The 16,167-nt window shown below is 43.5% G+C and overlaps 2 protein-coding genes and 1 long non-coding RNA gene across 3 annotated transcripts; 1 reads left to right on the forward strand and 2 right to left on the reverse strand.

The window, feature by feature from the left end:
- The first annotated feature begins 2 nt into the window (after positions 1 to 2).
- On the forward strand, positions 3 to 10,537 carry LOC133964553 (uncharacterized). Its single transcript, XR_009923800.1, has 3 exons — positions 3 to 258; positions 7,090 to 7,160; positions 9,740 to 10,537. It is a non-coding gene; the product is annotated as an uncharacterized LOC133964553 (long non-coding RNA).
- On the reverse strand, positions 2,256 to 8,500 carry LOC133964552 (protein rapunzel-like). The gene is made up of 3 exons (XM_062398715.1): positions 8,369 to 8,500; positions 5,639 to 5,720; positions 2,256 to 5,151 (listed from the first exon to the last, which is right to left on the reverse strand). Exon 3 carries the CDS (start codon positions 5,106 to 5,108, stop codon positions 4,422 to 4,424), a length of 687 nt encoding a protein of 228 aa, XP_062254699.1. The 5' UTR covers positions 5,109 to 5,151; positions 5,639 to 5,720; positions 8,369 to 8,500; the 3' UTR covers positions 2,256 to 4,421.
- Positions 10,538 to 10,581: 44 nt separating the features above from the next.
- Positions 10,582 to 14,835, reverse strand: LOC133964549 (uncharacterized). Its single transcript, XM_062398713.1, has 4 exons — positions 14,152 to 14,835; positions 12,719 to 13,018; positions 12,343 to 12,433; positions 10,582 to 11,515 (listed from the first exon to the last, which is right to left on the reverse strand). Exons 1-4 carry the CDS (start codon positions 14,540 to 14,542, stop codon positions 11,098 to 11,100), a joined length of 1,200 nt encoding a protein of 399 aa, XP_062254697.1. The 5' UTR covers positions 14,543 to 14,835; the 3' UTR covers positions 10,582 to 11,097.
- Between the last annotated feature and the right edge of the window lie 1,332 nt (positions 14,836 to 16,167).

The raw sequence follows: 16,167 nt of genomic DNA on the forward strand, positions 1-16,167 counted from the left end.
AACAGCACAAACTGCAGGAGGTGAAGATGCGGTCGGTTCCCTTTTCCTTTCGGTCTTCATGTCACCATGAAAAGACGATTCAGCGTCTTTTCAACACATCGGAGCTAATTTTGATTTTGATTATATGTTTTTTGTGGGTAAATTCTTTCCCACACATCGTGGACGCTGTGTTTCTTCAGAGCGAGGACTCCTGCGCTCTTGGCGCAAAAGCCTCATCGCCATGATGCGCTTCAGCTGCTGGAAGCCTCCAAACTTGAGGTAAGACGAGGGGAAACCATTGTTGTTCTTTTTGTTGTCTTTTGGGGGTTAGAATAATAATAACTCCTAATCTAACACTGTGTTGATTTTTACCAGCAACACACCTCAGATCAGTCATGGATGCAGTTTACACTCCTCAGCTGCGACCTGGGCCTCACACCCTAAATATGTTGTTGTGTAAAGATTCAGAACGTGTTGTGTTATTTGGGTATTAATAGAGATTTGAGTTCTGTGAACTGCACGTTGCTTGTGATCTGACGCGCGTCACCGAGCTCCAAACTGATTTATCTCAAATATAAATATGTCCTTAAGAACCTATTTAAATTTGATTATACACTGTGATATTTATATCAGTGCCAAGACTAAATGAGGAAGATCCCTTTAAACATGCACATCTCCTTCATCCGTGCGCACACGACGCGCCCTGACAGGATCCAACAGAACCTCCCTCCCCAGGACAAAAATCATTACGCAAATCGATTCCTCTCCAGCACGTGAAACTAGGGACTTCGGCTCGTGCGTGATTTCAGCTCGACGCGTGCGTAAAACTCAATTTGAATCATTAACGTTCCTCTGAGGGGAAGAATAAGATTCTCTGAACGAGCTGAAGTCATTAAGAGGAAAAGAGAAATGAGCCACCATCATATGACAGAGGAGGACGTGCGTCAGTGGCTCAGAGACGCTCAGTGCGGGTCTGCAGCTCCTCACAGCTTTGCGCATTTCAAACACCTGTTATGCCCCCCCCCCACACACACACACATTGAGATATATGTCAAACCTGTTCAGCCAGATAATTGGGCATTAGGGCCATTCCAGAGGTACTTAACCTCGGTCATATACTGCAGATACACCCCCCCCCCCCTCCCCATACACACACACACAACACACACCCTCCGTGAATGTGTGTTGCTCCCCTGCAGACATAGATCAGTGTGTACGTGTGTCCACTCAGAGTAGCAGCCTAGCAGCCTTTATCAGCTCGTCAGCGAAGAGACGATGCTTCAGTGTCTGTGGGCCCTCAGGGAGCTGAGGGAGAACAAGGTGAAGAGAGGCTCTCACGCCCTCTCGTGTTCAATCGAGCGAATTACAACTTTACATCCCGGCTAGTGATCGTCAGCAGCAACTGAGAACATTGTACATACCAGTGTAGAGAAGTGTAGTTTTCCAAACAGTTTCGTGTGTCTGGGCAAAATTGAATTAAGTAAAACTACCTTTAAATATTACATTTTAATGGACTGATGTAATACAAAAGATGTGAATATTTGTCAATGCCAGGCACAAACACTAGTATGTGGCCAAAAATACATGGACACCCAGTCATTATACTCATATATCTTTGTTGAACATCTCATTCCAAATCATAAGACATCAGATTTTAGAAACTGGCTGCAGGGTTGATTTTCATACCGCTCAGCTAAAAGAGAAGTAGTGACGTCCAACACTGACGCTGGACGATAAGGCTTCACTCACTGTCTCCATTTCACTTTCACCCTAATGGTTTCTGGATGCGGTTTCAGATCAGGGATCTCCCAAGTTTGGAGCTGAGGCTATTTTCGCATGTAGAATCTGTTTATAGAGATAAGGGATCACCAAACTGGGATCCGGTCTTTGTGCACATGCATTTGTATTATGTTGAAAACAGCTTAAGTCTCCTCGGAACTGCGGCTAAAGAATTAGAAGCAAACAGAGTATCATCTTCTAAAATATTGCATTGGCAGCATTAAGATTTCCCTTCAATTGAGCTACAGGGGTAGCTGTAAATTGTCCACATACTTATGGCAATTAAGTAAATCTGACAGTAATTAAAACGTTTGGTTTGACACAGTTAATGTCTGTTTTAAATACTGTGACAGGGGCTCAGTGGATAAATTAGTTAAAATATTAAATAAAGTAACATTCATTTAGAAATAATGCTCTGATACTTTACCTTTAATGCACTTAACTGATGATTTAACTTCTGTTTTCTATATAGTCAAGAATCAACACCTCCAACTCAGTATTTTTCACTCATGTTTATTTATTGTGCTGCATAACAAAAAAAGGCAACATATTCACACATGAGACATTTATAAGAGGCTCTTTCCTGCATGTCTGCAGCATGTTGACTATATGAACGTAGCATTTACAGAATCTGTTGTAACAATAAGAGAGGCGGCGTTCAGCCAGGGACTCAAACCAGTTTAACACAGAGACAGGTATCGAAAGGCCGAGAGTGTGGACCTCAGTAAAATATAAAATATACAAAGTGACAGGTTTGAAAGCTGGTAACGACAATCGTGTTGTTTAGTGATCACACGTTTTCTCTATTCTTCTACTCAACAACTTTTCGAATGCAGCGATCAAACCCATCCGATACCACCAGTCTGATAAAACAAAGAAAAAACATGATGCAGATTTACAAACATTCTTTTAACTATAGAACACAAACCGTTCAGATAATGCCTTATACAATAATATAAGCCTAAAACCCTCAACAGAAAGAATACAAAAATAGCCCATTTAGGCACCGTTGGTCAGATGAAGACGCACAAGACAAGAGGACGAGGAGCTAAGTGTTAAACTGATGCTGAGAATCAACCAGATGATAAATATTAAATGTTTTATTGGCTCTAAATAACCAAACCCCAGAGAAACCCACTGATCATTTTACCCATGTGCACTTAGTGCAGCTCCTGCGTTGATAAAGACTGTAGGACAAGAGAGGGGAAGTCAAAGAAAGTCAAAGGGAAATAAAAACTTTCTGAGAAAAAGAGAAAGTAAAAAAAAAAGTAAAAAAAGTTATGTATAAAATAAACAATGCAATCGAACATGGTGAAAATGGAAGCTCGGTATATTTGGTTTAGATTTAGTGTATTTGTTGTGGAGCAGTTTATTTAGTGTTAAAAACAGTTCTGGCTTTTATAACAATGCACTAAAGCCACTTAATGGAAAAAATAAGAAGTTTCTTTTGTCAAATTACAAGGATAAAGATTTATGAGAACAAAGTCATAATTTGAGGATGCTTACACGTAATAAGAGTCTGTAAATTACGACTTTATGCTCTTATTAGAACATTTTCAAAATCACATATCCTTTTCCTCTATGTGGCCTTAATGCTCTGTTGTACATTTTATTTGTACTATTAATGTTTTCTTAACGTGAATGTGAGTTAAAGTAAAGACAAAATAAATAACTTGGCACAGCAGCATCTTGAATTAGCGCTCGACAGCCACAGGTGTGTGTAATGTATCACAAGCTCCATGCATAAGACGTGTACACTGTAACATGTGTGTGATAACATGACACAGGGCTATGAACATGTGATTATACGTGTAGTTACATTCATCGCTCACAAGACTTTGGGATATTTGCTCCTTGTTTAGCGTTTTTCACGTTATAGATCAGATATAGAACTTCGCTGACAACTTTGTTTGGCAACTAAAAGTGTAAAAGTTATCTCATCAATGAGAAACAATTGAGGATATTAACTTTGTCTAATTTCAAAGAGGCTCTGTAGTGTTGTTAGGCTCAATAGCAGCAGCCTAAACTCGTTAGTACTTCGTTTCAACATAATTTTCCTTTGTAGTGTTCACAAAATCTGCAATAAATGGCTTATTAGCAGTTATTTTCCACAAGTGCATTGTTCTGGGTGATAGATTGTAATATCACTCACTTAAGGCTGATAGGCCTATTTTATAGAGGTGATATTTCTGCATTACTTAGCTCCCGGTTTAGATTTAAGATGATTTAAAATGATCCCACAGATGATTGATCTCAACATTCTTTCATCAGTTTAAATCATCACAGTAGAATCCAGATCGATCACTAAATTTGAAGAATTAATTATTGACTTGTGGCCAATTGTGAATTAAGTCAAACACAATTAGGTAAATGTTGTATTATGATATTGTTGACTTTACCTCCAGCCGGAGAGAAACTATGTGAGGACCATGGAAAGATGCTTATGCACCAGGTCTTTGGACAAATTTGTGATTTTTAGAACTTGACACTGTTGCTCAAATTTTATCTCTGGGTTCTCAACTTGTGAACCAAGGGGGCGACAAAGTGCTTAAAGGGGAAGAGGAAACTTATGAGGAGGAGGAGGAGGAAGGTACAGCTGGAATATGGACCTGCGAGTCCCGAAGACAAAGTGCAGAAAACAAGCTTTTCATTACACAGCTTCTTCATTGGCACCTGCGAAGAGCCTCCTGCATCTTCTCCTGCACATGCTCCATCTTCTCGGCCCACTCCTCCGTCAGGCTCTCCTCATCGTCCCCGATGACGGCGGCGTAGCCCATCAGGGCGATGAGGCCGATGCAGAACAGGTAGGTGAGCCGCGTGCATAGTCGCTCCATGGTGGGGCGGTCCCCCTGCGAGTGCTTCAGGTACACCTCCAGGATGGGCCTGCTGAAGAGCTTCGGTTTACCCACCACGCCGTCGTAGAGCGTGTGCAGGTTCTGGTCGCCCAAGTCGTTGGCGTAGCTGTCTTCAAAGTCGTCCTTCTTGCCCTCGCGGTGCTGCGGCCGCGCCTCCACCATCTCCATGAACTTTCTGAACTGGTTCTTCAGGTTCTCCTCCACCTGACAGTACTGGCCGTCCACCGTCTCCTTCTTGATCTGCACCAGCGTGTTGCGATTCTGCTGGGACAGCTGGTCCAGCATCCGGTTGACCGAGCCAAACTCACGTTTCAGGGTGCGGATGTCCTCGTCGTCAACGTGGTGCAGCACCACCCGGATCAGGGAGCCGGCCACGCCAAAAATGGGGTTAACCACAGCTGCGGCTGAGGAGATGGTGGCCACGCAGTGGAGCACTTTGACGAGGCCCTGTTTCAGCTTGGCCCGGTCCTCGTTGATGTCTTCGTCCATCATCATGATGTCTTCAGATGCTGAGGTCACTGAGACAAGAGGTGGACGTCTGTGAGAGAGAGAGGACGCTTAATGTCAGCCATGATGTTTAGGATGCTGCACTTATCAAAATGAAGCATTCTGGGTGCACAATTGTTCTCTGAACATTTGGGTTGAACATCAACTGGATGATTTTACAGTGGATGTGCTGAGGGCGTCTGTATCAAGGTGGGAAAACTGTAGGTATTGTCTAAAGGCTGAATTTGATCAATGCTGAATAATTTAAACTCGTCCAACAGCAACATTTACATAATACTGACGTCCGTCTATAATACTTTGACCCGGAGCAGCTCGTGTTCAGCTCATCTCTACGGTTCTTGTCGCCTCAAACTGATTATTTCGCTTCTCAAAGCCTGAAATGTTTTCTGACTGCTCCGTTAGTCACAGAGAACAAAACTATTTCACGGTTCATTTCACAGAATATTCCCACATGATGGACGAATGACTGAGACACAAATCTGCTGGTGCAGCGCTGGAGGAGAGTTTTGACATCTTACGTGAAATGTCTCGCTCTGGAGCTTCGGCTTGTGTCGTTAACGTGCAACAAGCAGGTCGACTCAGGTCCTGATGAGGATGACTCTTGAAAATAAAGACAAACAAGGATTAAGACAAGTTTTTCAGATACATCCAACACAGACACACTGATTTGGTTCATTCTGTCCGTCTCTACCAGGAAGTGAGCAGATTTGTCTGCCCTTCACTTGCTGCAGGTTTCAGCAGTGAAGGAGTTAACAGCCTCTCCCTGTCTGTGTAACAGCTCCACTCAGCGCTGGAGGCTTTCAGCACCAGGCCGCTCTCTGTGTGTTTCTATGGAGCGAGCTGATAGCTCCGCAGCAGCAGCAGCACTGAGCAGCGAGCTGAACGAGGAAGACACAAGGAGCAGGAGCAGCTAGTGGCCGGGACAGAGCTACTATCCACAGTGTAACATTGTTCATGTGGATATTAAAGTTAAACTCTGGGTTTACTGGGACCAGGGGTAGACTTAGTTCTGCCTGGAGGGACGACATATCCCATGTGCCCTGGAAAATCCTCAGGATAATAAAGGGAGAGGTGTAAAGCGTGGCTGGGGAGGGGGAGGTCTGGCTACCTCTGCTATCCGAGCTCAGACCAGTGGAAGATAAAGGATGGATGAAAGTAGGGTTACACAATTTTGAAAAAAATTGAGAATTAGGATTTTTTAGCATAGAAGCTCATCTGGACCTAATCTATAATTGACTGGATTCTAACAGGGAGGATTTTTCCACAGTAGCAGGATATATATGGTGTGTGTCAAGTATCCTGATAACTCCCCCTACACTTCAGTAGCGGCTCCACATGCCTGCTGGGGTGCTTCACACACATTCCACTGAGAGATTACATCCCAGCCCCCGTGTTGTGGCGACACCGTGGACGCAGCCGACGACCAAACGGCTGAGCAGGTCGAAACAGGCCCATGACACACTCACACTTTCGGTTTGACTTTTCGTTTCCTCTTTAAGTACTTGTGTCCACCAGATGGAGCAGTATTTCACCCATGATCACACACAGACACACACCATCTGATTTCAGCACCACCACTGTGGACTGAGAGCAGTGACATCAGGAGCAGGATTTAACCCTTTAACTTCAGGTTAACTTCAGATGTTGTGTTTAAATTTGATCAATTAACAAAACACATGCGTCTGTTGAACTTATTCAAACACACGTGACGCGTACGGTTGTAAGATCTTGTAAAATGTGATGAAATCCTCATAAGAAGCAGTAAAGTGTAAATTTTGCACAGATTTTTTTCAGCTTTTCTCAGAAATTCATCTGCTCTGCCCTTGAATATCACAGGGTTTCATTTTTGTCTCACTTACGAGTGCGTATAAAAGGTTTTTGTTTCATAATAATAGCACAATAGCCATGAAATTATTGTCAAATTATGCTCACGTGTTATATTTCTATTTGTATGCTCTTGTTTCCACAGATGATGACGTCCTGCAAGAGAAAATCCTGCATCCGTGAACACAAGATGGAAATCTGCAGGTAGCGACGCAGGTAGTGAAAGGGTTAACTGCTGCTGTTTTGACACAGAAAACTTTCTCTGCAACGAAACCATATCTTTTATTTTATTGTATTGTATTTCTTTTAAAAGTCCTGTGGAATAATCTGATTCATATTTAATCCCCAATAATCCAATTTTGATTCATCTCACATCTTCATATTTATACACAATGGTAAATTAACCCTTCGTGCAACCGATATAATTCTTAAATTAAGCAATTTTCTATAATATTTCTGCAAAATGATGAGCCAGATAATTAGATATATTTGTTATTGATTCAAGGTAAAACCAGGATTTCTTTCTTCTTTCATTAATCAATCAATACGCTAATTATTTCCCAGTAAATTAAGGATTAATTACGTCTCCTGATTGAATTTTGATCTGTGGATTATCCAATCACAGCTCGAGACAGCAGAGGCCTTTACACACAAACACTCCCACCTCTCAAAGTCTGGACCTAAAGTTGAGTTACAGTGACTCAGCTTCTGCATTAACGAGTCTATACATAAACTCACTATATAGGAAGGTATAAACAATAAAGTATAAAGTAACTGGTAGGACGTGAGAGTGTGTGTGTGTGTTGTTGTTGTGCACAACACAGTGTTAATCAGGAAGTGTCTCACCTGCCTGCTGCAGAGGAGCAGCCATCTTGAATGTTTTCTAGGATCAGATAAACTGAGGACTGATCCAAATACACGCGTTAAATCTCATCACATTTACTCCTGAACTACTTTACTTTCATTTCCACGACTTATTTGAATGATTTTGTTTCTTTTTTTACTTTGAACAACATGACAGTTTGTTGTCGTTCCACATCTCAGCCTTTGAGGCAGCCTCGGGACCCTTCAGGCTCATTTAGTTCAAACTTTGACGGTAATAGTAACGAAGCCTGACATAGAGGTAACACCCCGGACTTCTTCCATGTTTAGTGAGTTTTAAAACAAGCCCAACATCAGCCCCACTCAGCTCAGGCCCTGTGCTCCGCCGCGCAGCCGAGCTCTGGCTCCCCCTAGCCGTGCCTCCATGTTTCCTCGTTAATGCACACCCAACACTGGCCCTCCCTGGTCTATCTCACACATGAAACCACCTCAAACCACCTGAAAACCTCCGTTTCTCTGCCCAAACGTGGAGTTCCCCCTCTCAGGGTGCCTTTCAGCCCGCACTGGGCACCACAGGCCCCAGTGGGACAGAGGATTTCTTACCTTTTCACAGCAGCTGGGCCTGAACCTCCCTCACTAGAGTCCCAACCTCGACAGCCTCCTTCTTCTTCCCAGCAATCCCTGCAAAAAAGGACACTTCCATGTATGCTGAACATGTAGGGGTGAGCAAATTGGACTGGGTCGTTTTTAAAGAGCCAAAAAGGGGCCCAAAACCCCAAAAGGGCCCATTTTGCCCAAATAATAGACTAGCTCCATATTCCCATTTTAAAATTGATCGACAATGGTTTTAAACAGTAAAACCCACTCCTCATATACACCTCGGTCTACCCCTATGGTTTGAACTTATTTCGGCCCATCCAGTTGTCATACAGTTGATTCTAATGAACCGGGCACAGTCGGTGCGCAGCTGAGCTCTCAGAGACTTTCAGTTGCGTTCTGTGCGTTTCCAAAGCCCTGGAGCATCTGTGACAGGCTGCAAATAGTCTCTTTGTGGGATCCGTGGATCAATGAGACCCTTTTCTTGTGGACTGGAACAAGAAAACTCAAATGGAAATATTTTCACGAGGGCAGAGTCCAACAGAACAAAAGGAAATCTATGGATCCATTTGGGCATCTCCAAAAGTGCGCACCTTAATCCAAAGGGACAAAGAGCTCTCCAAAGACTCCAAGGGGGAAAAGTTCAAGTTTATCCAGCATAAAAGGTAATTTAAATCATAAATTTGTCTAAATTATATAAGTTGTACGCAAAAATTTAAAGTTACACTCAAAGAAAAGTCGAATTTAAAGTCCAGTAGGAAGCCAATTGCGAGTGGAGACTTCCAAATGGCGCAGTGGCACTGTAGACACTGAAGTGATTAATTCCTCATATTTAAATGTATAATGTTCTTAAATATTTACTATGAAATACTCATAGAACATAAGCAAACATTACAGATTAAAAAAATATATATAAAAGATCATCAGTAGCCATTAATCCGGCGTAACCCTGAATTGTAAACGCACCATTCAGTGCGCAAAAAGTCCTCCAGCGACGATCCACAGTCTGCCCCTTCAATCCAGGCTGGAAAACGAATAGATTCTTTCTTGTAGCACAAAAATCCGTCCGTATATGTTGTATGTATTAAAAACCAGTCAGACCAATCCAAGTCGATGGTGGAGGGACGGTTGAGGCTGTTTTCCCCAAAACAAACAAGCCCTCATGCAAATCGTGTGAGCAGCTGCCAGCAGAGCGGTAACGCATCCTGTTCCCCCCCATGAGCCTGGGATGGCTGCGATGTTTACATCCAATATTACAACAGCACACAGCCACAAACAGGATGGGCGTTATCTCCCCTGCGTGTCCAGACCTGAGCCTCCAGCCGGTTCGAGACCCCGTGTCCCCTCTCTCTCTCCCTGTCTCTCTCTCTCTACAGAAACCTCCAGCCTCGGGCAGCAGCTGAACAAGTGGAGCCCTGTTCCCCCTCTCTGCAGCATGGGATGAGGAGACGGGAACATAAAGGCGAGCATGTGTTGGGAATGTCAAAAGGCTTCATTATCTGCAGCTCGGGTTCTCCATGTCATCGCTGAGACCACAGAACAGACGCGCATCGGGGGGTCGCGGTCGGTTCTGCAGCAGGACGCACGCCTGTTCTCTATTTGCATTTGTCGCAGCGGCTGTCAGAGAGATCACATTTCACCCTGAAAGGCGCACTGTGAAGAGATGAACACTCACTGGTCATGACACACATGGAGGAACCACACTTGTGCAACGTCAGCTGTTCGTGTTAGTGCTGCTGCGGTCAAGAGAGATGTGTAACGTTATTATCTTTAGGTTCCAGAGAGACACAAACAGCGTTGTGTTGCAAGAGTGTTGTTTTTTTTATTTTTGTGCTGCTGGCAGGTGGAGCGACGTGTTGACGGTTTGAAACCCACTGTGTTGAGGTCTGGAGCCAGTGAGCACAGAGACATGAGGTACAGATCAAACCAAATCCCTGTTATTGATAACATTTCATATTTATTAGTCTCATTCATTATGTAGAACTGTTAATTAAATAAAGTGTTTTATGATAATTAACACTTGAATGCATTTACTGACGTCACTATACATCCCTTGGATATTGTATGTGTCTGAATTCAGTGTATTATTACAAAATAAAATACAAAAAGAAATTGAATTGTTGCATTTCCTCCCTTCACTGTACATAGTGTTGAACATCTAAATGAAACATGTACACAAGGATTCTTAGATAACAAAATGTGAAACACAATATCACAGCAGTATTTAAATTATTTATTATTTAACATGTTAAAAAAAGTTACAAGTTTTCGACAGTAACAAATCTAATATTGCTTCACCTGTTATTAATACAAATATGTTGAGTTTATAAGTTAAGCATGGCAGCTGATTGTAGTTACAGGTTTTGCGCTCTAGGGGGCACTGCACTGATACAGTGGCTTTATATTGCCTCAGAATATATTAATGCATTTGTACAGACATGCAGTGTGTTCCAAAGAAATACAGTCATGAAGATGAGGTTTTTAACACAAAAAATAAAATCTAAATCGAACTGATATAAACGGAGTGACGTCCTCAGGAGTATTAGTTCCATAATTCACCTATGAAAAGTTACAAACGCAAGCAGACAGTTTAGAGATTGAGGTTAAACAGATCGTATCATAACACCTGAGACAAATCAACATGATCAGCAAAATGCAACCACTCACACAGTCCCGTATCGGACACCTCATAAAGTTTTAAATATGCAGAATCTCCTCAAACACCATCGCCGTGTCAGCTACACATGATTCCTTCGCTGTTGCTGTGGGATCCTGCTCCGTCAGGGTCGTGGTTCTCTCCTGACGGATCCGTGTTGTGGAGCAAGTGTCCGTACTGCGTGTGGTCCACCTGGGGACGGGCAGTTTTGCGGGCGTAGTACCTCCTGGACGCGGCTCTCCATGCCTCCCTCTGCGTCAGCTGAGAGTCTTTGGGTAGGTGAGATATGAGCGTCCTCCTCGTGTCCATGAAGGAGAGAGGTTGTGAATACTGCGAGGCCGACATGTGGGGGAAGGGGTTGCAGCGCGAGGGGTTTGGCTGCTGCCGGGCTACTTTCCGGGCGTAGTAGCGCCTGGAAGCTGCTCTCCACGCCGCCCGCTTCAGTCTCTGAGCCTCCTCCGGCAGCTGGGACATCGGCACGCCCTTCTTCTGGACCCTGAGGAGGTCAAGAGGTCAGAGAGGATCAAGCACAGGAGTAGATATGCAGCTTTATTCAGATTTTAGAATCTATGGGCAAATACAATACTTAAGTCCGATAAGATATAACTGACAGATGAACAGATTTATGTTTTACAGGGTAAGTAACGTCTGCTGTTACACATTCGTCACTGTCAGGATATTATTACATGGTAATGTTTGCCAGCTGTCAGAGTCCAGAAGGCACAAAGGAAAAAGCTGAATAGTGGGAATGTCACCATTACTAATTTGATGCTCTCAAACTACTAAACTGTAAATAAAGAATTTGTGCAGCTTCATAGAACCATGTGATGCTGAATGAAGACTGTTGTTATCAACTGACGTGCGTGTAAGTACGGCTAGTGTGGCTAAACAGTTTGGTGTCAGTGTCATCAGTCGGCATTAAATCCTTCTTGACACTATAACTATAGAACTGTTTCACCATTATCCCCAGAAGACGTCACGCTTTAGATCACAGTTTACTGTCAGAGGAGATTTCTACTTTGTCAACCAGGTAAACAAATCAATTGTTTTAATAATTGTGTCGCCCTTTTTCATTTATCAAGTCAATTGGCAGAAATACTTGCTGGTTTTGGTTTTTCAAAAGAGCGTCAGCTGTTTTTGTTATTGTTATAAACCACCAAGTTTAGGGCAAATCTAGTCAAGTTTGCATTTATCTCATTCTGAATATATAGATGCAGAGTTTTATTGTGGTTTGATTGTGGATTTTCCACTTTAAAAAACAGTCAGTAAACCCGATGAGGTCCCTGAACTTACTTAAGTACCTTGTTCTGTGCAGTAACTTACCTCAGGTGCTCTCCATCTGTGATTTGGTTTCCATATTCGTCAGCTTGAGGTTCCTCCCTGAAGTTTGCTCTCTCTCTGCCGTCCGGTGTTTCTAAAATGATCAGTTTCTTGGGTCATGTTATCTTACAAACCACACAGATTCATTTTTGTACAGATTTCACTAAATGGTCGCTGCATAACCCTGTGGCACTGGACTGGGTACATGTCTGGAAATGTTAAACACCAGTGGCAAATCTGATCAGACTCATTTCAGTTGGGATTCAAAGTCTAAGTCGGTTTTATATCCAGCCCTCTTGTCAGAAAACATTCAAACAAATACATCCTTATGCTCATGTTAATATTTATATATAATAGGAATTATATGTTGGACAAATACTTTGTACAGCGAGGCCGTCTTCGTCCTGACATGTACTTCCTGTGCTCTCCTGACATTCCCCGAATCTCTCCTCGCTCATTTCCATCTTGATTAAAACTGCGTCGATGTCACACGGCTCTTCTTTGACCACGAGGCTGCTGGGAGATGAGGGCAGAAGTCTGGCTGCCTCCGATACACCTGAAGTCTGTGAGGAGAGGGAGGCGCAGGCCTGCTCCAGGCACAACCTGCTGGGAGATGACAGAGGAGCCGACTCTGGGCTTTGGGAGGAGACGTGTGAGAGGGGTCTTGCAAAAAGACCCACTGTGGAGAAAGAAACAAAAAACAGCGTCTCATTGGAGGAAGTGACACGTTACATTTAATGTCATTATTGTGAACGGAGCTGCTCTTTGGTTTTGTTCAGAGTTCGTTAGTTCAGCAGGAGGTGAAGGTTGGACTGAGTCATCGCTGCAGCCTGTGGAGGAGGAATGAGACTCTGGACTCCAGCAAAGCGCTCCTCAACGGAGACGCCTCCTGAGGCGGGGGGGGGGGGGTTAATCACCTCAGCGAGGCAGAGCCAGAGGTTGGGCACCTCTTCATCAATGTGCTGGTCACCTCAGTGAGGCAGAGACCTCTTCATCAATGTGCTGGTCACCTCAGTGAGGCAGAGACCTCTTCATCAGTGTAAACAGATGTCTTCTATCACGTATTCCAGCCCTTCAACTATCTGCTCTGCTTGGCAGCATCCCTGTGTTTGATATTGCACGCAGGAACAAGCCCATCGTGCTCCTGGAGTCACTGCTGCAGTTTAGCTTCAGGTCCACTGCGAACCTGACACAAACTAGTTTTCTCTACCTGTTCCTGTTGCCTTCAAAGCTGGTCAAGATTATTGTCAATAATGGCTTCAGACAGCATCTTCATCTTCTTTTCCTCCGTGACAGGGTTTCACGAGAGGAGCGAGAGCAGGGGCCAGAAAGCAAAGTGACAGAAGCAAACAAACAAGGCCAGAGAGCAAATTGAAAACCAGCTGTTAAGGGTTTGTTGATTTCTTAAATATTATGATTGAAACTAGATCACCTGAGTTTTCTCCACCCTATGGTGCCAATCTGATATCTGTGTGCATCTGAGTGATTAAAACACAAACATCTTCTAAAAATAAACAAATCGTTCACACAAAATAACAATAAATCATCTTTAGGGATCTTGTCTAATCCTGATGACGACTCAAAGTGCTCTAAAGTATAGTTTCACATTCATCCAGTGCATCACTTTCTTTATGAGAAGGGGCGATTTGAGGTTCAGTATCTTGCCCAAGGACACTTCGGAAAGCGGACTAGGGAAGGCAGGGATCGAACCCCTGGTCTTCTGGTTCGAGGACGACCACTCCAGTAAAATGCAGTTGTGCTTTCTTATGATTCAAAGTTAAAAGAGGGGTGTAAACATTCATGGTTACTCACAGGAAATGCTCATCTCACACTCCTGCTGCCCCGGTGTCATCTCAGGGTCTAGGCAGCCTGGTTCGAACCCGCTCCGCTCGCCCCTCTGCCGGTCACCGGAGGAGGTGTGAGACCCGCCGGGGCCCAGCTCGTCTCCGAACACCGAGCAGGTGCATCCCTGCCGCCGGAGCACCTGCAGCTCGTGTTCGATCCCCCGCAACCTGCGGTCCAGCCGGCGGATCTCTTTGTCCCTGTCCGCCACCGTCCGCTGGTACTCGTGGGTCCTGGCGCCGTGGACGCCGGACAACACGTTCAGGATGGAGTCGATCGCCAGTCTGATGGCGTTCTCCAACAGCAGTGTCTCGTCGTCGCGCAGGTTCGGCGGCAAAGTTCTGCTCTGGATCGAATTCATGGTTTGACTCGGCCCGTTGTGTTGACAGGAAGCTAACAGGCTAGCTGGGGATGCTAGGCGGCGGCGGGACGTTACGGCTCTCCGAGGACACCAACACGCGCACACGCCCCTTAAATCACATTGAGCACACGAACACAACACCGTTCTGTGAAATGACACAGTTAAAAAAGCAACACAGAGCAACACGTTCGCTGTGTTACACAAAAAAACTCGCTCTGCTACACACAAGACTCCAACGTTTGCTTCCGGTGTCTTTCTTCTTCTGCGTTTAGCGGTGTCGGTTTGGCGGAGACAGTGCCACCTACCGGTTGTAATCCACAAGCCCACAACAACAATATAAACCCACTTGATAAACGCTATTGGTTGGTTGTGAAGTGATTTAAACATAGTGCAGGCGTATTTTACATTATATTATATATTTCTAAGATGAAATGTTTAAATTATTTTTTTTTCAGAACTGTTATCTGTATAAAAGAAAATGTGACAAAGGAACTGATTGCACATACCTCTGACTATCATTTGGATCTGCACTAAATTGCACACTCTCATCTTCTTCAACATTTATGAATTTTAAAGAAAGAAGAATAATTAATGACAGTGTTGAAAACAACTTCTCAATCATCTCTCAAGGTTAAAGAAAGTAAAACAAATAACCATGCGATTTAACAACCTTTGTTCTTTATTTTTTTAGCAATATTCCTTACAAGAACATTTAATCAATGCTGATGATAAGGTAAAATAACAAAGAATACAATGAATTAATTCTCTCATGTAAAAATAAATATGATTGACATTATAAACAAATATTAAATTATGATTAAAAATGGAAGCGCAATGAATGAAGAACTCCAAATAAACTAAAGCAATAATGCTAATAGTGCAAATCTAGTCATTAACTATATATTGTAAAGGAACTGTATAGATTTCTTATATCTACTGGACCTAACATTGAGGAGAGTAAATATGATAAAGGGAACAATAAGTGTAGTTGCATGTATGTGTGCAAGCGTCTACATTTGAGTATAGACATGTTGTTTTGTAGTGTATTGTGTTCTTATTAATATTTCAGACCACTTACCAGTTACACATTAGATGATTCAAGTAAAATGGCTGTATGATATATAAAGTTGTTGCTGCAGATATATCTGAAACTACTCAATCACATGAGTAAACATGTCATCCATGCAGTATTCCTGCAAGCTGGCAGATTCCTTGCCCTTTTCTTGTCGTCTTTTCCTCCCTCCATCTCTGTCTCCTGCCAGCTGCAGCCAGCGCTTTATGAATCGCTCGATCTCCTCATCCACGGCATCCTTGCAGAATGAATTCTGCCGGACTGCATCTGCGGGAGAGGAGGGAATTAGGTCAAGTTTGAAAAGAGGTTACTGCACCCACTGCCTGCCTTTCTAGGGCAACCTAATTTCTCTAGTCCCCCCCCGCGCCCTGCTACCTGCACACCAAATTCTACTTTCCCCCCAAGGTTTAGAGGTACGTTCTTGCTGCATCACACTCACTGAGGATGACTCTTTTGATGGTGAGGTTCTCTATCTTATGCTTGTTATTTCTTCCCCTCCAGTTGATGTTTTTGGCCAAAGTGTTGGTAAAGAGCTTGGCCATTATCCTCCAGA

This window comes from Platichthys flesus, chromosome 11 (genome assembly GCF_949316205.1).
Source record: "Platichthys flesus chromosome 11, fPlaFle2.1, whole genome shotgun sequence".
NCBI lineage: Eukaryota > Metazoa > Chordata > Actinopteri > Pleuronectiformes > Pleuronectidae > Platichthys > Platichthys flesus.